The sequence below is a fragment of the Neolamprologus brichardi genome, chromosome 16, assembly GCF_056152115.1.
Source record: "Neolamprologus brichardi isolate AB-2024 chromosome 16, ASM5615211v1, whole genome shotgun sequence".
Taxonomy (NCBI): domain Eukaryota; kingdom Metazoa; phylum Chordata; class Actinopteri; order Cichliformes; family Cichlidae; genus Neolamprologus; species Neolamprologus brichardi.
The window spans coordinates 8,491,654-8,517,751 of NC_142119.1; the positions used below are offsets into that span (position 1 = coordinate 8,491,654).

At 37.9% G+C, this 26,098-nt stretch overlaps 2 protein-coding genes and 1 long non-coding RNA gene across 7 annotated transcripts in view; 2 read left to right on the forward strand and 1 right to left on the reverse strand.

Annotated features, from left to right (window-relative positions):
- Positions 1-8,310, forward strand: part of LOC102778029 (interleukin-1 receptor-like 2) — a 33,040-nt gene extending 24,730 nt beyond the window's left edge. For 4 of the 5 annotated variants that reach the window (XM_087829998.1, XM_087829996.1, XM_087829997.1 and 1 more), the window contains exons 9-12: positions 1,073-1,213; positions 2,209-2,376; positions 3,182-3,462; positions 7,271-8,310. In XM_087829998.1, the coding sequence (XP_087686124.1) occupies positions 1,073-1,213; positions 2,209-2,376; positions 3,182-3,462; positions 7,271-7,558 (878 nt within the window). In that variant the 3' untranslated portion in view covers positions 7,559-8,310. The remainder of the gene's footprint in view (positions 1-1,072; positions 1,214-2,208; positions 2,377-3,181; positions 3,463-7,270) is intronic. The other variant, XM_087829999.1, reaches the window with a different exon arrangement.
- Positions 8,311-8,631: 321 nt separating this feature from the next.
- Positions 8,632-21,380, reverse strand: LOC148098135 (uncharacterized). Its single transcript, XR_015716594.1, has 3 exons — positions 21,239-21,380; positions 21,053-21,123; positions 8,632-9,019 (listed from the first exon to the last, which is right to left on the reverse strand). It is a non-coding gene; the product is annotated as an uncharacterized LOC148098135 (long non-coding RNA).
- On the forward strand, positions 11,392-23,955 carry LOC102777743 (interleukin-1 receptor type 1-like). The gene is made up of 11 exons (XM_035909012.2): positions 11,392-11,461; positions 15,943-16,156; positions 16,924-17,098; positions 18,402-18,576; positions 19,548-19,619; positions 20,634-20,760; positions 21,024-21,163; positions 21,267-21,413; positions 21,551-21,715; positions 23,062-23,250; positions 23,553-23,955. Exons 1-11 carry the CDS (start codon positions 11,395-11,397, stop codon positions 23,744-23,746), a joined length of 1,665 nt encoding a protein of 554 aa, XP_035764905.2. The 5' UTR covers positions 11,392-11,394; the 3' UTR covers positions 23,747-23,955.
- The last annotated feature ends 2,143 nt before the right edge of the window (positions 23,956-26,098 follow it).

Sequence of the window (26,098 nt, forward strand, 5' to 3'; positions counted from 1 at the left end):
TCGTGGATCGAATCGATTCGGGACCTTGTGAATCAGAATTGAATCGATTCTACAAATCAGTGACGATACCCAGCCCTAGAATAAATGCCCTTTTACATGCCAACCCAGCGCTTTCCTTCATCACCACGAAGGAAAACAGTCTGTGGTCGTCCGAGTGTGGTGATTTTTGTGTCACAGGTCTACGTGTTTAATATAGGGACTTCCACAGCCTTTTCAACAGCGCTGCAGACCGCGAGGTGGGGGCGGGCAGTGTTTTGGAAATGACAGTCTTCATTACAAAGCTTTCTTCGTTATGAATTAGCATAGATGTTTTTATTGAACATTTGAAGAACTAGCAAAAAAAAACAAAACAGAAACTCTTGTAGAGGACATAAAGTCAGAGATAGAAAAGACAAGGAGCAGGTGCATCTAGTACAGGTAGAGCTGCTGCAAAAACCCACAGAGCTCAGCAGCCAGCAACAAATTCTGGATCCTTTGCTTTTAGTTAGCAGTTAGCATTAGCAGCACATCCTGCGTCTGATGTGAAAGGACTTTTATGCTGAGCACTGTGACTCACAGCAATGGTCCCGGGTCAGCCCTGACTTTGTGTAAAACTAATCCTAAAGTAATAATGGTATTTCTAACCACTGATATACCACAACTTTATCCTTTCAACAGCTGCTGAAAGTTAGGGGACCTAGCTGCTATCGGATATTTATATAGAGATCCTCCAGCTTCAACCTGTATCACCCTTCAAGGACCTGCAGTTCAAAAAAGCGCCCCTCTGACAGCCAAACCCATCTGTTCTCTGATTGGATTGTTACACTTGTGATTGACATGGCATTGACCAATCAGATGAAAGGAAGAAAAGTAGGGTCAAAATTCGTACTTGTAACTTGCAGGGTTTTTTTGGCTAAGTCCACACACAAATCTTTTTTACGCACGCACAAATCTTTTTTACACATACAAATCTTTGTGAAGTGAAGTAATTTTTTAGACATTTGAAGCCATAATGAATTTGGAGCCAGTGCATCAGCAGCAAATATACAATCTAAATTTTTATGTCTGGTATGTTTGCTGTTCATCTCCACAGATCCAAGTGGCATAGCTATCGGATCTGTGCTTGGTGGTATGATGGTTCTGTTTATCATCACCGTCACCCTATACTACCTTTTTAAGATTGAAATAGTGCTGTGGTTCAGGAGAGCATTTCCAATCTTCTACAAAAATAAAGGTAAGTTCTCAGCAGCTTTGTAGTTATTAATGTGCAATTGATTTACGTATTATAAACAGAAAACAATAGCAACAATAATGTCATCTAACAGTACAGTACTTAACAATGGAAATACCCCAAGCAATGTTTTCAGCTTGCACCTTTACTTCACACACAGTACCCACATATTCACGACAACCTACTTCTTTACTGGCCTGACACCTCACTGCATGTGTCAGCAGCGAAAGCAAACAAAGGAAACAAGCTAACCACAGGACTGCTTACTCTGCTTCTCATCAAATGTCATTTGCTGATTATGAAAGAAAGGGATAGCAAACACTGGACTGCTTTTGCTAAAAGTCGATGATTCTTAAGACTTCAGAAAGCATCCATGGCTGAATCAGTAAGAAAAGTACTGTTTGAAAACCCGAACAAGAAGGAAAACAGCGTTACCCACACAGTTTGACATGTGTGAAATCGTATATGCAGATAGCAAAACACAGAAGTAGCACGTAGTTTGATGTGGTAACACCTCAAAAAGAAAGTGCAAATGCAGTAGCTACTGTTTGCTGTCATCATTAATTAGCATATTGGTAACTTTATTTATTTATTTATTACACTGTTGCTTGAACAAGTTGTTTCATGCTGAATTTATTCAGTGAAATTAAATGTTTTTATACATGTTTGACATAATGTCTCCAATTTGTTTCCAGTCTAAGAAACAATGCAGGATAGCTGCACATGCTCGGTGAACTCCAGGCGTATCTGCCGGTTTCCCGATGGCTTGGTGTCTTGGGGTCATTTTGCAATAAATTACATGCACTGTACCTGTCCCTGCTTGGTAGCAAACTGTCTGACAATATAAAGCGAACTTCTTGTTGCAAAGCATAAACACAGCAATAATTAGAATAACTGAGTTTATAGATGACAGCTCTAGATATTTAATTGAAAGATCAAATTTTGAGGGTTTTAGTCAAAACTATGCATGTCATAAACTTTTCCTTTTCTTGTGTTAGACTTGGATGGGAAGCTTTACGATGCCTATGTGGCATACCCACAGCCCTGTGACCTCGGATTCAGCAAGGATGTGGAAACATTTGCCCTTCAAACACTGCCTCATGTGTTGGAAAGGGCCTGCGACTACAAACTCTTCATAGCAGGCCGTGACTGCCTGCCTGGGCAAGGTAATTTACCCACAGCAAACAGTACGGAGACATGTGGCCCAGAGCCATTTTTTAAACCACAGAGCCTAACTTGCACTGTTTGAAGAAGGACTGGCATTTAGTATTATAAAAAATAATAATAACAACAATTTCATGCTTTTCTTTAAATTAATTTGCGAATTTTTTAAATCCCATCCATTATTGGCAGATCACTTCAAGATCTTAAATATTATTAGGCTGTTTTACACGTAGCAAGCTTAAAATCTTGAAAGACTATCCAAAAAGCTTCTGTTTGCATTTCGTTTAGCTGGTCATGGTGTATTTTTAGTAAATACCATGGGCTGTAGGTGGTCAAAGCTAGCCTCTTTTTGTCTTCACTTTCTTCCTTTATGAAACTGCATGAGATAGAGTATATATGAGAAAGGGTCTATATAAGTTGTTTTGTGGTGATCTTGTCTTGCCTTTTCAGGGCGGTCAACAATAACTGCTAGCTAGAAATGCACAAACACAGACGAATTCCCCAGTGTTGTACACATCAGCTTGTTTCATTTTCAAATATTTTGCCAGTTGCTGTGACTTCCTAAGTAGAAAATATGTGGCAAAGCCAAATTATTTATTTTTTGTTCATGCAGTTAAAAAGTAGCATTGCATTAGCTTGTGAAGAAAGGCGGCTGTCTGCTGCGATGGTTGCATTGACTTCTTTTCAGTTTAAAAAGGAATAAAATTCTAAATATAACTGTTAGAGCTGCATATAGCTACGTTTAAGTTCACTTATTTAGCTCCTATTTTCTAACCGTGTGTTTTCATTATTTGTTCCCTCCTGCAGCTATGGTGGACTCTGTTGAAGAAAACATACAAGCCAGCCGCCGTGTCCTCCTTCTCTACACTGCTTCCTCTTTTACCACCAAAAGACATACAAGCAGCACCAGCAGTAATAATAACAACATTTCTAAGAGCGGTGAATGCGGCGATGAAAGTCAAGGAAATGCCAGTGACAGCTTTAGCATTACAAGCTCTGATGGCAGTGATAAAGTCTGTAAAGACACAAGGCAGCAGCTGGAGTGTGTGGCAGCAATGCACCGAGTGCTGATCGAGGGCTCCCTCAAGGTGAGGAAATAGACACTCTTCAGAGGCACGTCTCTGAAAAAACTGCCAGACATCAGACTAATGTCAAACAGAGGCAATTGCATATCTTGCTATTAAACATGAACTCCTACACCAGGGGTTCCTTTTTTGGCTTTTTTGAATTTTGGCCCACTGTGTATTTGAGTTTGACACTCAAATACACAGTGGGCCAAAATTCAAAACTGGAACAAGGTCGCGGGCTAACATTAATATTTATTGAAAAAAAAATCTTCCTCCAGATATAAGAATGAATCTTTTCTTATGGACTCAAACAAGTTTTGCTGAAAAACTGAATATGGAACAAGCAAAGCTTAATACTAAACAATATATATATTAGCTGTTTAATACCAGTAGGCCAGCTCTAATAGTAATTTGGTATGGCTTCGCGGGCCAAATGTAATTAGGCTGCGGCCGCGGGCCAGAGTTTGACACCTATGTCCTACACGATCAGGAGCTGAGCAAAAATTGGCACACAGGTACATATTGGGTCCATTCTTATGTACACTACCGGTCAAACGTTTTTGAACACACCAATTTTTCCAGTTTTTTATTGAAAATGGTGCTGTTTAATGTTTCATGCACTCTGAAATAAAAGCATAGTAAAAATAAGCAATTGGAGTTAAAAAAAAAGAAAGAAAAGAAAAGAAAAAGAAAGCATGGAATCAATTTATGGACCAAAACCTTTGACTCATCAAAGTTGCCACCTTTGGTAGATGACAGCTGAACACACCCGTGGCGTTCTTTCTACAATAAAAATCAAATATTCTTCACAAAGTTCTTCCCATATCTGTTGCAGTTCAGTTCACTTGTAGGTTGCTTTGCTTTCATTCTTGTGTCCAGTTCTGTGCTGTCTGCTCCATGTTTTCAAACTTATCATTTCGTTTTGGTCATTATCTTCCTGTAGGATAAACCCCTGCCCTACTACGTGCATACCAGAGGGTATTGCATAGCACTCCACAATGGTGTGGTAATCATTTTGGTTAAGAGGGCCTCTCACTCTGTACAAGTCACCGACCATGAATTTGACAAAACAGCCCCAGACCTTCACACTTCCCCCTCCATGTTTCACAGTTGATACCACACACTTTGGAATCATCCTTTCGCCAATTCGATGTGCGTGAAGATTTCAAATTTTGATTCACCAGTCCATAATGCCTTCTTCCAGTCTTCAGTAGTCCAATGGTGGTGTTTCATGGCCCAGGCAAGCCTCTTTGTCTTATTCTGACGTCATAGCAACGGCTTTCTTGCTGCAACTTATCCAGTCAACCCTGCAGCTCAAACTCTTCAATTAAAATTACTTACTATGGCCACTATTGAGCTTTGCTTGAAGCTGTTGTCCTGTGAGCCGCCTATCACACAAGATGTTAGCTCTCAGAAACTTGTCCTCTGATTCATTTGTGGCGTTTCATCTGCCAGACCTCTTCCTGTCAGCATTTGCCCCAGTTTCTGAGTGCCTTTTGATGGTGAAGGAAACTTTATTCACTGAAACCTTTCTTTGTAATTTCTCAGTAGGAAAGACCTACATTTTTAAGTGTTATGATGGTCTGTCTCTCTTCCATTGTCAATTGCCTTTTTTTCTCGCCATTTTTGTAGCAACACACCACTATCTGCAGTACAATACTGTTCACAGATGCGCACGAGGGTTTGGTACCACAGTGTGTTCCAACATTGCTTTTATGCAGACAGAGGGGGTTGTAAGTAATCCAGAAAAACTGGAACACCTGTAGGAATTAGTTGCACTAGCTTCAGCTCGATCAAGCTTGATTAACCTCAATTGCTGCAAAACAGCTTTAAATTGTTAAAATATATTGTGTCCCCTGAAAAAGGCGACACAATTTTTGTATAATTCTGATATGCACATTATATTTCTTTTTTTTTCCATATATTTTTATTGAAATTTTTTATAGTACAATACAAACAAATGTTGAACACCCTCACATTCACACATCCATCCATACATCAAACCTGCCTACATCACATTCAAATGTAGAAATGAGCATAGTTCTCACAGTAATACAAAAATACAATGGGTTAGGATAGACAAGATTTTCCCTTCCTTCCCTTCTTCTTTTCCTTCTTTTTCATAAATGTCCTTCACCTCCACTCCCTAAAATATCCATATATGGCTTCCACATATTCACAAAGTCCCATTGTTTGTCCTTGGCAATATATGTTAGTCTTTCCAGGCCTAGAGCGACTGCAATTTCCTTCTTCCAGAGTCCCATGGAGGGAGCATCCATACTCTTCCAACATAGCGCAATGGCTCTTCTGGCTTGAAGTAGTCCATAGTCCAGTAATTTAGTTTTTTTTCCCGATTGCTTAAATTCCCTTGGATATATTCCAAGTACACAGAGTTTTCCTTTTAAAGGGATTTTTACCTTAAACACTTCGGACAGATATTTGATAACATCTTTCCAAAAGTCCTGGATTTTAGGACACACCCATAGACAATGAAGAAGAGTTCCTTTTTCAACTAAACATTTAGTACATATGTCCGGAATATCATTGGACATATGATGAAGCTTGACAGGTGTTATATAGGTTCTCGTGAGCCATTTATATTGCAGTAGTTTAAAGCGTGTGTTTATTGTTTGTTTTTGTGCTTTTAAGCAAGCCTGGTTCCAGTCATTTTCATCTATGTCCTCTTGGATCTCCCTTCTCCAAGCATCCAGCTTATCTGCTAATATATAGAGAGAAAACCTTTCCCTTTTGTATTCTTAATGCATACCTTAATGCATGGTGGAAGTTCAGCAATCCTTTGCAGTTTTGATGACAAATAGTTTTTCAACTGTAAATATTTATCCACATTATAGTTCAGTTTTGGTTAACCTTACCTTTTCTTTATTTTTAACCCTCTGACAGTTCAGCCCTTCCCTTGCACCAGTTCAAGCTATTCATTGGACCTCAATGAATCGCAATAAATACTTGGAAAAACTGGGGTGTTCTAAAACTTTTGACCCGTAGTGTACATCAGACATTATGAGGTCTTTGTGTTGCCTAAAACCACAAGGAATGGGCTAAAATGACAACAACACATAATTATTCATGTAAAAACATGAATTTTGTATAAATCTGTATTTCATACATATATATGTATAGATAGATAGATAGGTAAATATAAGGGAAAAATATTACAACATCATAATATTTTGTGATGTGTGAGCTAGATGCAGATGCCCAAATCAAATTCATATGGCTCCGATCTTGATCAGTTTTTTTAGTATGGATTTCCATTCTCACCTATATCAAGCTAACTGATCAGCTAAAGAGGCAGTTGAGAAATTTATCCATCCATCCATCCATCCATTCGCTTCCGCTTATCCTTTTCAGGGTGGGGGGCGCTGGAGTCTATCCCAGCTGTCATAGGGCGAGAGGCGGGGTACACCCTGGACAGGTCGCCAGTCTGTCGCAGGGCCAACACACAGGGACAGACAACCATTCGCACTCACATTCACTCGCACATTCACACCTAGTGGCAATTTGGATTATCCAATTAACCTATCCCCACAAGCTTCTGTGCTAAATTTTGTGATGTCAAACATGAGTGTAACAGGAGGACTGATGGGCATTTCATAAGTACTGACTGTACTTCTATCCCAAAATCAAAAAATATTAAATAATAATGATAAATGTAAGAAGTGAATGCAGGATTACTGATTAATGTGAAGTTCAGAGCCCAGAGTTTATTTCCTGTATCTGATTCTAACTACAACTTTAAACAGAAAGATACCCTTTTGCCTAATGTGTATTAAATCATTCCACCGAGTCTAATCTAAGCTCTGCTGTGCAGGTGGTTCTGGTTGAGCTGGAAGAGATCACGCCAGCTCAACTGGCTCTATTTCCAGAGTCAGTGCGTCATCTGAGGAAGAAGCAGGGTGCCGTGTGTTGGTGGAAGAACCAGAGGACGAGGCAAAGGTGGAAGACGTGCATGAGTGGAGCTGATGTAGAAAAAACTGGAACAGACTCACAGCTGTCAACATCCCTCTCCCCTTCCTCTAGGTTTTGGAAGGAACTGAGGTATCACATGCCTGTCCGGGGCAAGAGGGTCGTGTATCCTGAAACGATAGCCTTTCTGTAATTCTGATGGCGATCTGTTTGTCAGATATTGAACCAGAGAGTACCTGGTTTCTAATGTAAATATGACAGTTGCATTTACTCACTCACAGGTAGATCGTGGGCACTGTTATCAGAAGCAGTGACACCAAGACCCTGAGTCAAGTTTACAGCACAGGCAACTCCAAATGTTCTCTCAGCAGAGATGTCACCTTTACCTTCTGTGGAACTTGAATAAAAAAGTGTAAGAAATGTGGATAGTATTGGCTAAAGATGACAGCTGGTCATGGACAGATCAGTGCAGTGTCTGAATTGTCCACAGTTTGTATGTGAACTGCTGACAATCTGTAACAGAAGGGGCCTGAAAAATAATGCAGATGAAAATAGCTTGAATGGTCGTACAGTTATTTTATTACCACAATCCTCAACATCCCAGCTGACACTGGGCGATAGGCATATCAGGAAATGTACATATGTATGATTAAACTTGTAAATATGTAGAAAAAATATATAAATTAACATGTAAAAACTGTAAAGATGAACAACCAGAAAAGTATACATTCATGATGATTTTTTAAATTTATGTATATTATTTGTAAAAACAACATCATGAAATGAGGCTGCATAAAAATCTAGGTTAAAATGTATGCGCTAACATTTTTAATCAATGATTTTTTTTTTTTTTACTTATGATTCTGGGAAATTGTAAATACTCTGTTTTCTATTTGAATTTTGTTTTAAAGTGTGACTATTTTGCAAATAAAAAGATTATTTTCAGTTTTTACTCTTTCCTCCTCAAGAAACATACACCACAAAGACACTGGGTCTAGTATTATAGCGTGTTTTTTTTTTGTCAATTTACTTTACATTTCTGCTACAGTGATTTTACTTAAATATAAAATCACCCCCCCAAATCTTAAATCTTTGCTTAAACCATGTAACATGTTTGTCAGTGTACATGAGTGTCATAAAGGAGCTCCATATTTGTGAAAATAAAAATGGAAAATAAAAATAAGATTGCCATCTGGCAGCTGTGCATGGATGCTAGGTTAAAAAAGGCTGAACATTTCAAATAGCAAGACCGGTTAAGTATCATGCGTCTAATCTACCTAACTGCAGCAGGTAAATCACACAAAGGGGCTAAAGAGATTATTGGGTACATGTTATACACACACTTAGGATTTGAAGTGCCTTTAATTTGGTTACAGATCATTTAGAATATTAGTTTGGGTTCATTCACCAACCAACGTCCGGTTAGTTTAAAGAGCAAGCATAATATAAACACTCAGTTGGTCACTATCAAACACTGGCTCATGTTAATTTCTTCCTTTAGCTTTCAGTCCCTGCACTGCTCTCAACTTGCGTCTCAGGTCAGTCACGACTGGGAAGCGCCACTGTAGTTCAACCCTGTCATGTCTGGTTCCAAGTCTCGTGGGTGTAGTCATTCATTCCCTTTCATCATGCCCAGACGTGTAACTGGATCTCTCTGGTCATAGACAAAAAGAGAAGGAAACAGACGAGAGTGAAACAGATACGAAGTTGGATTTTACAACAACGTCGAATATAGGAATATATAAAAAACAAACATTTGTTGATTTTTGTTTTAATGATGCTTTGAAAATCAAACATTTCTGTAAATCTTAGAAGTCATCGTTACATTTCCACAACCATCGGATTATTTTGAACTTAACAGTGACTCATGATTTACAAGTCATTCGAGACCTCAAGGGAAAGAGCAGAAAACGGCATTTTTAACACTATTGCATGTTGATAAAACTGTGATTGCCATTTCGTCATTAGTGAAAATAGTCTTATGATGACTGTCTGTAAAATTCTTTGAAACTGGAGAAGAAATTGTGACATTGTAGGAATATTTTTTTTAAAAGTTTGGATAAAATCCAATATGTTGAAAAAAGCCACAAAGAGCTTTGAGGTTTGAAAGAGTGGATCCTGGGGAACGTTTACATTTTTGTTTTGAAAATCAAACTGTGCATTGTAAATGTAATAATCTGAAAACACTGCTCTGATTCATGCTCCAACACAGTTTCTGGGAAGTTCCACAGCTTTTTCCGATAACGGATTTGCAGCCGCATCCGTGTTTGAACAAAGAAGTGTTTTATCGCTCTTTGAACAACTAACAATTAACCTCAATTTTATTCATCCTTAAAACAGACAAACACACTAAGAAAAAGAATACGAAATATTGCCTTTGAGTTTAACTAAATAAACTGTTTTTTAGAAGGAAATACTTTTTAAATAAATAGTATTATGCAGCTGTCTTAATGGAATATTTCCAGGAAATGTACACTGATAGTTAGTTAAATGCCATTACATTATTACATGAAAACAACTGTCAGTTTCAAATCTTAACCACCAACAACTCGACCTATATCACAACACAAGGGCTACTTAGCTGTGGTTGAATAACTGTGCCGCACCTGTACTGCAAAGCAAGTTGTACTTTTTTTCAGTTGAGAGGAAATTTCATACCGGGGTAGTGGAACAATATAAAATAATGCAAATACAGGAGGAGGAGGAGGAGTAGGAGGATGGAAAATCCAGCAAGTCACTGCAAGTTCACTGTACTGTAAGTGACAGGCAGACTTTCTGTCTCATAATTCAGAGTGGAAAGTCAAAATTATAATTAAAACTACAGCTGTACTTGTTCAGATAGTTCTTTCTATTTTTGTAGTAACTTTATATACGTCACAGGTGAGTTTCGATTAAGCTTTATGATTACATCTTTTTTAAATACTTGGTGTAGGCTTCTTTGAATTTTATAGTACTGGTTTCACATTGACGTGGTTTCACTCCGTTGATTTTATCTTTGTCTTTCTGTTCAGCAATATTTCTTTTGATTGCTTTTACACAAAATATATTGGCAGCAGATTTTCAATTTTGGTCTTGACATCTATTTATTTAAGGCACTGAAGTTTAACTTAAACGTAAAGAAGTCCAGACGCTTTTCTTTGAAAGCTCCTTTGACTACGATGACCTGGATGACCGAGAACCTTCACAGACACTAAAGTTTAAATACTCAGCGACTGTGATTTTCACTTGCTTCACTGAGCTTTGGAAGGTTACCACTTTACAATAATGCAAACTTAAAGAGGGATATCTGAGTAAACTGTGAAATAATATACGATGCTGACAAAAATTGCCATGTAAAACACATATCAAGTGACGACTGAAGACCATTCAGGGTGGTAAACCCTTACTTTAAGTATTTATCACAGCAGTTGTGAGATATAAGGCTTACTCATTTCAAAAATTGCTACAAAGTTTATTATTACGACATTTTTATAGGAATGTCATCATTGTTTTTTCAAAGCCCAGAAAGCCCAAAATTGGCATTATTTTGGGAAATTTTGATTTTCTATTAATATGAAGTATTTTTAAAGAAATATGTGCTGCAGATTAACTTGCCCATGAATTCCCTTATATATAACCTGACTCCGATCCATTTTATGTTAATCACCAAAATGAGTATAATGCAGTGCAATTCATATATGAATTATTACTTTTCGATGACGTAACAAACGCATGAATGATTTACATCAGCAGAGAGTTACTGCAAATGACAAAGAGGATTTTTTTTCTCAACCTTTGACAAAGAAACACCAATCAGTGGAACTTCCTTGGACTTTACTGGGAGTGTTTTGGCTCTGACTTCCTTGTGAGAGCTGAGAACACTCCATCTTTCACTTCCCTTTAAGGGAAGCTGTGCTCCCCAGGAAGTATGTCAAGAAACTCGTATACACTGCAAAGACTACGTTCGCCTGACAGGATGGCTCGTGTTCTCAAGAAAATCACACCGGACTTTACTGAAACGCAGTCTGTTGATTCCCTCAGATAAGAACTATGGCAGCGGCAGGTTGGGTCTGCTTGGTGACTGTTCTGCTGTCTCTGTCATTTGTTGTGCCGCGTGGTAAGTACTGATTCTCCAACTTCTTCTGAACACTTAGTTTCAGCTGAGTGACAAGCTCTGTCTGCTTTATGCCAATGTCGTGGGGTTAGCTGTCATGGTTTATAACCAGTTAAGATTTTCCTTAACAGACAGGGCAAACTGTCCTATAGCTTTGCAAATACATTTATATGTATGTGTATATGTGTACATATATATATATATATATACATATATATGTATCCTAACTCAAATGTTACCATAAATTAATCATAAATCAACGATCAGAATAGATACTGGAATAAAAGCTGATTCTTCAGTGCTCCTTGTAGTGGATTTATCTATTCATACATCTGTGGTAGGGGACTGCACAGAATGCACAGCAGTATGATAAAATCTCTATTCAACTGATAGGTTACCTGGGTAGGTTTTGCTATCAAGACAGACAATCACGACAGAAAAAGATAAACTGTGGTTTGATGAGTAAAAAAAGCATACCCCTCAACATTCCTCTCACGACAATGAAGTGATTCTGATAGACGATAACGTCAAAAAACAAACAAACGGAAAGGTCTGTGGGGTTTCTGATGATTATATAGGTCAAGGAGACCAAACATTTACACTCAGACTTTGATGTGTGAATCTCCAGGAAGCGTCTTAGCTAAAAGATGTCAGCATTAAAGTTGCAGCACCTGTGCACGTCAGGCTGAACATAAAGGACAAGGTTTTATAAAATGCTCCAGCAGAGCCAAGGATCCCTCGCCAAGTGTGGCGCCAATAATAAAACAGTTGACTGTAATAAGCAGAGTAATAATCTTGTTAAAAGTACTACTCTAAATATTCTGTTACACCTGAATACTTTGATACAGGCTAGCTGACATGACTTACCTCCATATTATTACATGGAGGTAAGCTATACACAGATAAGAAGTATTAGTGTAAGACAAACATTAACAGCTATCTGCTAAAATTACTAAGCGTTGCTAAGATACGGCTGCACGTTGCACTTTTGTCAGCTGGGTTTGACCAGCTGTGACGAACAAATGCTTTAGAATTACCTGAATTTCACAAGGTTCGCCGACGCAGCCTTACAACTTCACTAACAGTTAAACTGTGTAATACAAATTTCTTCTTCTTCTTACAGTAAACTGGCATGATGAGCTGAAAACAGTGTTTATATCTTGTTAATCCTTTAAACCCTGAAACATAAAATCCTTTTGTAATTTTTTGATAGATTAAAACGAAAAAAATAAATGTGCAAAAGTGCAATTTATTGTTCACAGTAATGTGAAGTACAGAATAACGGGTTTAGGATTAGGGTTAAAAAACTTATGATGTTGAGGTCTAAAAAAAACCCGATGAGGGTTATGTCTCATCAGTTAATGCTGTATGAGGTGTTCCACTGATGACAGATTTACAGCTTTGACAGGAAGTGGCAAACAAGACTCTTCCTCACTGTTTGAATAATCTGTGCCCAGGATGCAATCTTGAGCAATAGTGGAAAAGGCAGAACATAAATTGCCTACAGTTTTTAAAATCCCATAACCTTTTTGTCATTAAACAAGCAAAAATGCAAACATTAGCAGCGGTTTCTATAAATGCTTAAACATTTAATGTAAAAAACACCAATTTAGAACAACTGCACATTCGTGAAAAACACAGTTTGCCTACTGTCCATAGCTGTGTGAACATAGTGTGTAAAATTTCTAAACAAATTTGATATTTATTTTAATTCTGTGAAATGTCGTTCTAGCTGTGTGTATGAAAAGCTTCAGAAAGCTCCTGCACATTACCATAAACAGGAGGGAGCCTATGGTAATATGTAATAAGGGCCTGTCTGATTGTGGGATTTTTAATAATAAAAAAATACATCATCACATTGGGCTGATAACCTCGTTTTCAGGTATCGTATTCTCAACCCATCCACCAAAACTTCTTTGTGGCTCCTCAACTGTGCCTGAAGACTAAATATGTTAAAACACGTGGGTATTTTCTACCACAGTAACAATCTTGTTAACCACAAACGTCATGTATCTCTGACATTGTGAATAGCAAAGTATTTTAGTGCTGACTATTCAGACCAGTCAGAATATAACTTGATAAAAATAACTTTGCACATATCTGCAACATCCATTTGACTAAGTAAAACTTAGATAACTAAAAACTCAAGAAAAAGGTAGAAATGATTTGGTACAGTTTGTGCAGCAACTGCTCTGTCAGAGCAAACATTAAACCACTTACCACAAAATACGATTATCATAGAATTTCATTTACATCCAATACACCATGATAGCCTTCTCCTTGTCTCCCTTAGGTGCAATACTACAAAGTGTAAATTTTCAAAGCAACATACTATTTTATTCTATTTATAAAGTATTATATTCTATTGTTTTTCTTAATTTTTGGTGCTTGTAACTTTGTACTGTCCCCTTTCTGCCGTGACCCAACAAATTTCCCATGTGTGGGACAAATACTGGTTTATCTTATGTTATTAACAGACGGGGAAGAAAAACGGGAAAGCATCCCTAGTTCTGTTTACAGATGCCAAACAGTTACTATTAAATTCAATAATGAAGTGGTGGTGGTGACGTATCTTTGCACACCTGCATGGAAGTGCATAGCCCTTCTCAGTGGTTGATAACCTGCAATATTAGAAGTTAACAAGTTGCATTAGTCATTGTTACGAAATGTTTGCTCTTTGACTGTAGAAAGACACCCATTTCCAGGAATCCATATTGATGTTGTTCTACTTTGGACATGGCATTCACAGCTTGGAAAATAACACAAACGTCTTTTCATGGAAGTTTGGAAGTTGGCTAACAGCTAGCTAGGTCCACCAAGGGGTGTTTGTCCTAAAAATATCTTCTGTAAACAGTATGAAAGATGGGCCAACATCAGGTCACCCATGAGTTTTCAACTTTTGAAACTTCAGCGTCAGCATTTTGGTCCGACACTAGCTGGAGGTATTGCTATGCCTTGTTGTTGTTATTTATCTTTATGAATGACCTAACATTGGTTGTGTCCTTGACATGCCATAAATGAAAAGAAGAACAGAAAAGAACAAACAGTTGTAAACAGAAACTCTACGGCGAGTGACCAGATTGGTTAAATCGCAGTGGGCATTGATGTTTTCACACATTTATTCTGAGGAGAATTAAATTTGTTACCCAGAGCAGAGGTAATCCTAAGGTATTATTTGACACCATTACTGGTACTCCTGCTCCACCTGCTGCCCCCAATTTCTTCAAATGAAGATTGTGAAAAATTTCTTTCTTTCTTAATATAATTTTTTTTTTTTTAGTAATGTAAGAAAACATTTTTCCCCATCAGCAGTTCCTACTCCAGCTCGGCCTGTTATTTGAGACAGCTTTTTATCTGTTTCACTAGCCAAGCTGAAAAGATTAGTTAATTCAAAGAAAGTATCCTCCTGTTCATTTGACAGTTTACCTGCATCGTCACTCAAAAATGTCTTCCAGTCTATTGGTCCCTGTGTGCTCACCACAATTAACACTTCACTGGTAAAGTCCCTGTGCTGTACACCCCATTAAAAAAAAGCCCAGCAGTTACAGGCCAATCTCAAAATTACTGCTACGATTTTAGAAAAGGTTGTGGCTAAGCAGCTTACAGCAGTTTTGGACAAACACGATATTCTTGACAAATTTCAGTCTGGCTTTCGTAGACCTCATTCTACTGAAACAGCCCTTCTTAGGGTCTCCAGTGACATTTTGATGCAAAACGATAAAGGAAAATGTTCTGTTTTGCTGATGTTGGACGCGACGCCAGCCTTTGATACAGTTGACCACTATTCCGCATTCCTTTTAAGCCCCAAGATCTGTCTAAGCTGCAGACTCTGAATGAGTGCTTAGAATCCATTAAAGGTTGGCTGGATGACAACTTTTCCAACTTAATGAAGGACAGACTGAAGTCCTTGCATGTGCTCCTATGATAATGAATGCTGGTCCCCTTTCGACATTTGTGAAATCATCTATCAGGAACCTAGGGGTAACCTTTGACCCGGCTCTCACATTGGATGTCCATGTCAAATCTCTGATTTGGTCTTGCTTTTATTACTTAAGAAACATTGCCAAATTAAGTCCTATTGTATCTCGTACTAAACTGGAGATTATTATTCATGCATTCATTTCATCACGTTTGGACTACTGTAATTCACTGTTTACATGTCTAAGCAAAAACTCCCTGGAACGTCTGCAGGTTGTTCAGAACGCTGCAGCAAGGCTTTTGACCAAATCCTTGAAGTACTCACATGTGACTCGGTAGTCTCTTTTAAAAACAAATAAAAACACATCTTTTTAGAATTGCATTTCGTTAACTGTTTGTCTGTTTTTGTTTTATACCTTGTTATCTCTGTGTAAAGCACTTTGTGATCTTCTGTTCTATCTGTTCTTCTTTTGGAGTAACATGTCTTCCTTGTAGATTGATATATTTTTTTAACATCTTACATTAAATGACAAATAGTTGGTCTCCTGTTGCACTGTCACCTACAGACCACCGTGGGGAGATAGATACCTTCCATGTGAGTGCTGGCCATTTCTTTTTGCTGAATTGCTACACAGCAGAGGCTCATGACGTCGTGATCTGGAGCAGAGGGGAGAGTAAAGACAATCTGAGCCTGCCCACTGGAGTGGAAGTGAGGGACAGGTTACTTTGGTTTCTACCTGTCCAGATGTCCCACAATGGATCTTACACCTGTCAGATAAGGTATAATAATATCTGTATGACTTCTCTTGCATGAGTTCTCCTGATCCCTGCAGTTCCATGCTTCTAGTATATTCATAAATGTGCTTTAACACACGTGCACAGACAAACACAAGCTACTTTATAATAAAATGCTGTAAAACCTAACAGTTGTATGCAGGCTATGATCAAGCTCTGTTGTATTGGAAACCCTTCGTCACTCATCCAAGTGACTCCTTCAGAAGTCTCCACTGAAAACGCTACGTCCAGATGAACAAAATCAACCTTTTGCGACCTGTTTTATAAGATATGCCAACTAACCTACTAACTGGATTTTAACATCTGTAAATCTTTGGTGTTGCACTTTTAGGAGACTGTGTGGAGGTTGTACTGGGAGCATATGGAGCCTCCTATACAACAGGGAGACGGGATTGGCCATTTCTAAAAATGAATGTGTTATTTATCCAGGAAATGATCAAACCATTAAGAGCAAATGAGCAACTGGATAAATATTCAAATATATATGAGAGGAGGGATATCAAATCTCCTCAGTTCCATACTTCAGGCAGTCTGCGTGTGTGTGCTAATTTATATTCCTGATGGATGTTATTTTTTTTTATCTTATATCTAATTAGTGCTGAACAGATATATAACTTCAGCTTATCAGTGGAATAGTGGCATAACTGAAACATCAATTCAGATTTTAGTCATATTGTCTGTAACCATTTAGGATAAACAAAAAGTACAGGGATATTTCTTGCTGTTGGCTTTACAATTCTTTTTCTTTTCAGGAATCAGTCCGGAGTATTATTACGGAGGCTAAAGTTTTGGGTGTCAGTGTCTAGTGGAGAGTGTCCTTATACCGTTGAGAGCATTTCCATCACAAAAGGAGTGAGCGACAGTCTTCCTTGTAAACAGAAAGAAATCTTCGGACTGAATAGCGTGGTGAACGTACGATGGATGAAGGTATAAAGAGGCCTAATAAACTTGTTTTACTGCATTGACATGTTTGCCTTGTTAGGACCTGATTTGAGTACAGAGAAAACTGTTGCTCATCAATATTATTTTGCACCTAAAAAAGCTGGCTGAAGAATGTACTGGCGGTCAGGCATAACATTATGACCACCTGGTCTCCCTTTTACTGTCAAAACAGACATTACCCCTCGAGACGTGTACTCCACAAAACCCCGGAAAGTGTGCTGTGGTATCTAAGTTACAGATCCTATAATTCCTATAAGTTGGGAGGTGGAGACTCCATGGATCGGGCTTCTTTGTCCAACACGTCCCACAGATGTTGATTAAATTGAGATCTGGAGAATTTACAGGCCAAGTCAAGATTCCAAACTCACTGTTGTGCTGCTCAAACCATTTGTAAACCATTTTTTGCTTTGTGGCAGGGTGCATTATCCTGCTGCAAGATTCCACAGCCATCAGGGAATACTGTTTCTATGTGCAGCAGTGCTTAGTTAGGTGGTACGTGTCAAAGTTACATCCTCATGGATGGTTTCCCAGCAGAACGTTACCCAAAGCAAACTGTGATCCACTATTCTGACACCTTTCTATCAGAACCTACATCAACTCTTTCAGCATTTTGAGCTACAGTAGCTCGTCTGTTGGCTTGGATCACACTCCAGTTTTGGAGAGGCTCTCACCCAGCTGGCACTTGTCAAACTCGGCTCAAATCCTTACGCGTGCCCATTTTTCCTGCTTCTAACACATCAACTTTGAGGGCAAAATATTCACTTGCTATCTAAGATATCCCAGCCAGTAACAGGTGCTAATGAATCAGTTTTATTCATTTCACCTGTCAGTGGTCATAATGCTATGCTATTGGTGTATAATCCCATTTTATGGAATATAATATCATGAAGAGTGGACAGAAACAATTGCTGATAAACTATCAGTGGAAACAGCAGATATAAACTAGGCTAGTTTTTATACAATCGCTCCGCTTAGGTGGGCCAAATCCCAGGCTTCTGTTTTACAACTTCCATAAATGCAACACTTCCCCCTTCTGTGGATATCAGGGAAAAATGTGTGCCAGATCTGCGCCCCTGGCAGATAAGACTGGTTGCCACCCAGGCCAGCAACAATGTAGTACTATGCATTTTGTTACCTGGAAACTTGCGATCAACACATTTTGAGATCACTATGCCAGTTTTTTGCTTTTTATTCATGTTTTCCTTTATTTCTGGCTCTTCTTTCTTGTCTTGAGGCTCAAAAATATGGCACTGTGAAAACTAACTACAAGTTTGGTTTCTGTCTGCAGGATTGCCAGCTCATTCAGCGGCAAGGGAAACTCATCTCTGTTGATATGAAAGGCAACATGAGGCTTCCTCAAGCCTCAGAGGAGGACAATGGGAAATATACCTGCCTGATAGACATTAACTTGGATGGCAGGAATTATACCGCTTCACGCAGCATCCTGTTGACTGTTAAAGACGGTAAGTACTGTAGAGCTCTCATATTGAATCCTTAATTATTCTAGTGTCATTTTTGAATATATATAATTTTTTAATAATAATAATTATTAATAATAATAATATTAATATATATATAATATAATATTTTTTAATAATTTTAATATAAATATATTACTCTGGCTGTACATAATTATTATTATTATTTTGTTTTGTTTAATCATAGACTTGAAGACTTAATTCAGGGGGTTTAACAAAAAATAAATAAATCATTGGATGCTTTGGCATACGAGTTGTATCTCTCCATTTTCATTATTTTTCTCTTCTCCTCGTGCTGTTGTAAGTTAAATATGTCCAAAGATGTTTTCTCAGAACATGCAGGCTCTTCTTGTTCTTGAGTGTGAACAGTGGTTTTCACCATCTGGTAAACCATCTGTATTTACATTCATAAAGGCATCTCTTGATTGTATATTCTAGACTCTGATAACGACACCATATTTCCTTGAGTGTTTACAACTGTGGTAAATGTTGTTTAGCCTTTTTTTTTTCTTAACCACAGGAAGACTATTAAATCATGGACTCTAGTAGGTTTGTTTGGTCTTCTGGGGCCAGATTCATTTCCTTAATTTGCATCAACGTCTCAGTGAATTTCACAAGAAGTTCCAGTGAAATGCTGAAATACAAGTTTAGCTATTGGACTCAGATCCAGATCTCTTTAATTAACTTTGTTTATCATGGAATGACGAGGCAACAGGCCTCATCTCCCATACTTTTGAGCGTCTGAAAATGGGGGATTATGGATAAAAACGAGTGTAATTCCTAAAGAGTTCATAGAAAACCTCGGTTAGACCTCTTGAATTAAAGCTAAACATCTGCACTTCAATCACATCTTGTTTGTCTGATTTAAATTAGCCTGTGATGGTGTACAGAGGCAATATATACAAATGCTTATGTCCCACTTTATTTATTTTTCCTTCCTTCTTTCTTTCTTGCAGACCTCCCAGAAAAAGTTTTTGTAGAGCCACAGCTGGTGACCCCTGACCAGCAAGTGATTACAGTTGAACTAGGCAAGTAAAACACTAAATAAAATGCATTAGAGTGAATGTTAGTGCTATGGAAAAAATATTATAAACACCTTTAAATATCATGAAGTCACTGACACCATTATCCATTTATTGACTGTATGATCTTTATGATAAATACTTGAAAAACAGTTGTTTTTCAAGTCAAGATGACAATAAAGTCCTTTCAATTCAATTAAATTCAATTTTATTTATATAGCGCCAAATCACAACAAAAGTCGCCTCAAGGCGCTTCATAGATCCAGAGAAAAACCCAACAATCATATGACCCCCTATGAGCAAGCACTTTGGCGACAGTGAGAAGGAAAAACTCCCTTTTAACAGGAAGAAACCTCCGGCAGAACCAGGCTCAGGGAGGGGCGGCCATCTGCTGCGACCGGTTGGGCCTTTAAAACCTTTGCAATGGTGCTTTGTCATCTAGCAACTGAACAGAATTAGTCAGAAGCCTTTTGAAAAGTTTCACTGACGTCAAACTTCATTTGAGCTGACGATACTCTTGGTGCAGCCTAGATCTCGGCTGAAGTCTAGAGGTGACCGGGCGTTTGCCCTGGCTGCACCAGAGTTGTGGAATAACCTTCCGATTGTGATCCGGGCGTCCGATTCTATCCAATCTTTTAAATCACGGTTAAAAACCTATTTGTTTAATCTCGCCTTTCCTGCTTGTTAATGCTCGCACCTGACTCTTAGACTTACTCTATTTTTTCTTATACATATTTTTTATAGCTTGTGCTTTTATTATGTTTTTATTTTGATATGCATTTTATATTACCCTGTGTATTAGTGGCATTGACCTGTGAGTATATTTGATACTTTGCTAAGGCCTTATAATACTCGTGTTACTTCTCTGTCTCTTATGTTAAGCACTTTGGTATACCGCTGGTTTTTAAATGTGCTCTATAAATAAAGATTGTTGTTGTTGTTGATATATGTTTTTGTTTTATCAAAACGGGAAATACAGACTGACAGTTTCTTCATTTTTTTAATCTCACTGCCCGCCAGGTTTGAGAGTGGAGCTGCAGTGTTTAGCATTCATAGGCTACAGTGAGGATAACGAGTCTTCACTGCACTGGACTGTTGGTAAGGATTACGCTGAGGACCTCGAGGAGATTAGTGTGTCCCGGAAAACGTGAGTTTTACATTACCATGGATGGGGCTATTAATAGGGCGAATACAAAACACTGCATTATACTGCAGCGAGATTAAATCAAAACAACACAATGTGTCAGACGTTAAATGTCACTTGGAGGCAGAACTTCTTAACTTCTTCTTAGTAATAGACTGTAAATGTTGCAACTGTAGCAGCACAAAAAATTTAACACCTAACATTTTCATATTATTCTTTGATTCCATGATTCATTCTGACTGACTGATTGTTTCTGTACCCTTTAGTATTCATAGAGAAGGCAAAGTATACGAACTGGTCATTCTGTCCATCGCTGAAGTTCATCGCAAGTTCCTGAATTTTGAGTTCCAGTGCCATTTAGAAAGCCTAGCGGGAGAACAAATCAGTGTGGTGAAGCTTAAAGAAGGTAATAAAGATATATATAGACATATACATATAAATGTGTGTGTGTTCAAGAATTATAGTCGTCTGAGACACTTGCCCTATGTTTGTCTCCTTTCTCTCTCCAGCTGACCGCAGTTCTTTCCACATGAGTTGGGCTGTTTGCCTTTCTGCATCTCTGGCTGTTCTAGCCTTGGCTGCGTGCTTCTTCTTCTTTAAAGTAAACCTGATATTGGCTTACAGGGATCTGTTGGCACATTTTCCCAAACAACAAGGTAAGGCCGTTATCAGTTGAACTTAAGTTTTTGTGTGGCATCATCTGACCAGATACTACTAAGCTGGATGTTGATTCACATTTTAAAAGGATCAAACTTTATAAAATGAACATAAACAATCATTTAGATTCTGTCAGTTCCAGATGGGAAGCTCTATGATGCCTACGTGAGTTTCATCCATTCCAATGCCATGAGTTCAGATGAGGGCGCGAGGTTTGCCATGCAGATTCTGCCTGAGAAGCTGGAGGAACAATATGGCTACTCTCTGTTTATCAGAGGACGGGATGACTGTCCTGGCGAAGGTAAGAAGCAGATATCCATAATATGTAAACAGAGGTAGAAAGCCTCTACAACAGGGGTCTCAAACTCCAGGCCTCGAGGGCCGGTGTCCTGCAGGTTTTAGATCTCACCCTGGGTCAACACACCTGAATTAAATGATTAGTTCATTAACAGGCCTCTGGAGAACTTTAGACATGTTGAGGAGCTAATTTATCAATTTAAATCAGCTGTGTTGGATCAAGGACACATCTAAAACCTGAAGGACACCGGCCCTCAAGGCCTGGAGTTCAAGACCCCCGCTTCTACACTGTCTGTTAACTTGACAAGACCAAAGCCTATTATCTTTGTGCTACTAAAGTCATCAGCGATTACAACTGATGTTGTAGTCAGTCAATATTTCTCTTTGCCAGCATGAAAAGGATTTGTTTGACAGCACTCATTAGATTGACCAATACTCAGGTCTCAGTGAAGATCTAAGAAGGACAATTGTAGATTTACAGTTGGGAAGGGAAGGTCTGGAGTTATTGTTAAACAACAGCAGGTTCCAAGACCCTCAGTTTAGATCTCTAACTACAAATAAGTACAAGTTTTTTGGATGCGCCACTGCTTTGCCACAATCTGGACAATGACCAAATAATGCTGTCCTCAGATCAGAGAACATTAGTTAGGAAAAACTTCAGAGGAACCACCAGGACTCAAGCCTGCCATGACCTGGAAGATAAAGTAAAGGCTGTTGAACCAAAGAACACTGTAACAGCTGTGTAGCATGGTGGTGGCATTGCTATCGCATTCATTCTCATGATGAGTGTATATAAACCTTTGACCACAACTCTATCTGTAAGAATTCTGTTTATAGTTGCAAAAAGAAAAAAGAAAGAGAAGCTTGAAAAGAAAATAAGAGCTTCTTGGTTAAACTCATAGTATAATAGATGGGAGGAATTGGATAAAAGCCATGTTTATTAAATTACTGGAACACAGTACAGTACAGTTAAAAACAGACTTAATACTTTCTTGAGCTGATGTCTAGCTATCCTCTGTATTTCTGTTTTTCCCTTTTCTTTTTGTGTTCTTCTTATTGTTCTAGTTTATTTCCTTTATGTTTGTATTGGTGATACATTGCAATTCAATTCAGTTTTTATGTATATAGTGCCAAATCACAATAACAGCTGCCTCAAGGCACTTACAAGGTTCTTTAATTTTATTAATGCAGACTAAACTGGTAAGTTAAAAAAGAAGAAGAAATGAGTGCCTGGAAGAAGTCACAGTTATGCCCAAAATTATAGTTTGTGCTGTGGAAATGGGCTGTTTTCAGTTTGCAGACAAATAGTTTTAACCTGCAGTTTTGTGTCTGGCCATGAATCTCTTACAGCAATACACGATGCAACAGCTGCTGCGATGCACCAGTGCCGCAGACTGCTTATCATCTTATCACCTGAGGGGAAAACGGAGGAAAGCACTTGCATATGTGACAATCAAAGCCAAGTGTGGTATGAGCAGAAAGTTGGCCTTCATGATGCTTTGACGAAGAATGATCCCAGAGTTATTCTGGTGGAAATTGGTAAATGATTCCTCGTTTTTCAAAAACCTCTAGCCACACGAATCCTGTAAAGTCACGGGTTATATAACTCAGCATTCATGCCCTATTTAGTCATGCATAATGCTTTGCAGGCATCACAAGCAGAGATTTACTTCCAGCTTTTATGCTAAGCTAACATATAGTACATTTTGACAAGGAATAAAGTGTGTTCATCTCTGGACTTGTTGCACTCGGTCAGGACTTCATTTAATAAAAATTAAAATGTCAGCTTATTAAACGTGTTTATTTTCATTTATATTAAAAATGTTTCTCTTTTTTGCCAGATGGTCCAGTGGATTACAGTCACTTGCCAGAGTCTCTGCGTTATATCAAGAGGAAACAAGGAGCCCTGAAATGGAAGAAAGATTTTCTTGCGACACACAAATTCACAGAATTATACTCAAAGAGAAACTTTTGGATAAATCTCAGGTACCACCTGCCCCCAGTACCTACAAGAAGGCTCCAAACTATTGTCTAAACAATATCTTAAAGTTTTATTGATGGGATTCATCCATCAGGCCTGTTTCTTGGAACACTTGACACATGGAAACTTTACGTGTTTACAGCTGTCGTCACCTGTATTTTTAACTCACTAGGACTACAATAAGCAAGCCCACACATTCCTCTGCACAATGAATTTCCCAACATGTGCAACAAGGATGGAGGCATCTGCTGGACTTTTCTATTGGTGCATGTTTGCTATTACTTCCTTCATAAGTGATAGCAATACATTTTTTCTACATTTGAATTGTATTTATTATGCACTTATAATATATCATCAGGCGTGCTAGCAACTTTTAAAATTGCACCTTTCCTTTATAGAAGGGAGCAGGCTGTGTACATATTTGAAAGGATAATTATTTTTTATGTTGACACCATTGCTTATTTTTATACTGAATGATACATTTTTGAATGATACATATTTATATTCTGTTATTTAAGTATTTGTGACTGAGTATAAATGTTTAAGTATTATATATTTTGTATTCTTTTTTTCCAAGTTTCCTTTCCAAGTATGGCTTACTGATTGTGTCTCTTCATCACATCAGTTTACTCAGAAGAAAAGATTAAAACTTATTCAGTAGAATAGTTTTAGGCAATGGCATTCCATCAAGACAAGCACCTAGTCAAATTCAAAATTAGACATTAATTAAAACATAGCAAGAGGAAGCGATATCTCTACTTTCATGTAGTGCTCTGTGCTCTCAAGTGCTCTGTCATGATGCGCGTTGCCTGTTTGCATTCATCCCTACATCACTAGAATCTTCTGGATGCTATTGGGTATAATTGTTGAAAGCTGCACTTGCCTGGGATCTCAATGGAAACAGTAGCGTGTCTCTGTTTTATGGGCATGTCTGTGTCCCATGAAAAATAGCTGGAGCATGTCAAGCCAAGAGTCCAGCAGCTTTTTCTGACTGATTTTGCATGTTCATTGTGTATAAAGTCCAGTCTTTAATGGGAGACTGATAGAATATTAGTGCACTAGACAAGATGCTGCTGGATCTGCTTCACTGCTGTAAGATCAAGTAACAGCTTTGCTTTGTGTGGAAACACAGCTAGCATTAGCAACTAGAGTCTTCTGTGATAAGTTTCCTCTTATTGGCCATCTTGGACAATATGTGTGATGTAGAGGAATTAGAGTACTGTATAACTGTAATTATACAGCACTCTAAAGGAGTAATGTGCTAATTACTCCTTGTTTCTGTCCCTGCAAACTTTTACTGTGTTTAAAACTTTTTACTGTATTTCTGTCCCTGAACTCTCATGTTCAGGGACAGCCACTACAAATATGATTAAATGGTGAGTATAAAGCATTTAAAAATTAGCTCAACCTTAATAACTTTGGCAGTATTTTTAATCTATACAACGCAGATGAGGAACATTTCACCACAGTTTTGTTTATAGTGTTTTATTGCCACTTTTGCTAGAAGAATGGTTTTAAAAAATCCCTCCATTCTTCATGGTCACCTAATAGTAAATTAATTTCAGTAATGTAGAAGATATTTAACTATACAGGTAAAAATATTTACAATTTTCAGCCAGGTTTGAGTATAAACGCGAACATGTCCATGTAAGGAGGCTGTTAGCATTTGAAACATCTCTTAAAAAAGGTGTTGCTGTTTTGTATTATTCTGATTTAGTGCTTTGTATGCTGAAGAACAGGAAACCAGTCATAACTGAATCAGGTCATTTTAACGGCAATACACCTTAAACACAAAATATCATGATCTTGAAGTGGAAAAACCTCTAAATGGAAAACTCCCCTAAAAACAGTGCGCTAATATTAGCCAGCTGATGTTTTGGAACCTTCCAAGATCCTCCGTCTAACGGAAAGACACCATCTAAATACACAAAATAACCATAATGCTGCGCTTTTTCTTGTTAACAGTGCTGTGTCCCTTCCAAAGGCTAGATGGTGCTAGGGGAACCAGATAATAATAATAATAATAATTTAATAAAAATAAGTTTGTGTGAAGAGGGCCAGATTTATCAAAAACACAAATATATCCAGATATATGCAATTTAAACACAGTAAAAGTTTGCAGGTTTGACACTGATCCAATCGCCTCTTAAATAAGTACAATATGCATAAGATGTTACCTTCACTTTATACATGCAGAAAAAGATAAATGAAAAATTAAACATTCAGAAATGTAAAAGCATCTCTAAAACTATTATAAAGATTTTATACTATACTGTCGAAGACTTAAAGACAAAACATAAAATTAAATTTCATGACTTAGAAATCAGTGGCATATTTAACAGTTTCTGACTAATTTCAGACTAATCCTAACTGATACTTTCTGTGCACTTTGATAAAAAAAAAAAT

What these genes read in the sequence shown, in the direction of transcription:
- LOC102777743 (XM_035909012.2), top strand. Translation starts at nt 11,395, where the DNA reads ATGGCAGCGGCAGGTTGGGTCTGCTTGGTGACTGTTCTGCTGTCTCTG. An exon ending in ATTAGTGTGTCCCGGAAAAC is followed by an intron (nt 20,761 to 21,023) that starts GTGAGTTTTACA and finishes TGTACCCTTTAG; the next exon opens with TATTCATAGAGAAGGCAAAG. An exon ending in GGATGACTGTCCTGGCGAAG is followed by an intron (nt 21,716 to 23,061) that starts GTAAGAAGCAGA and finishes AATCTCTTACAG; the next exon opens with CAATACACGATGCAACAGCT.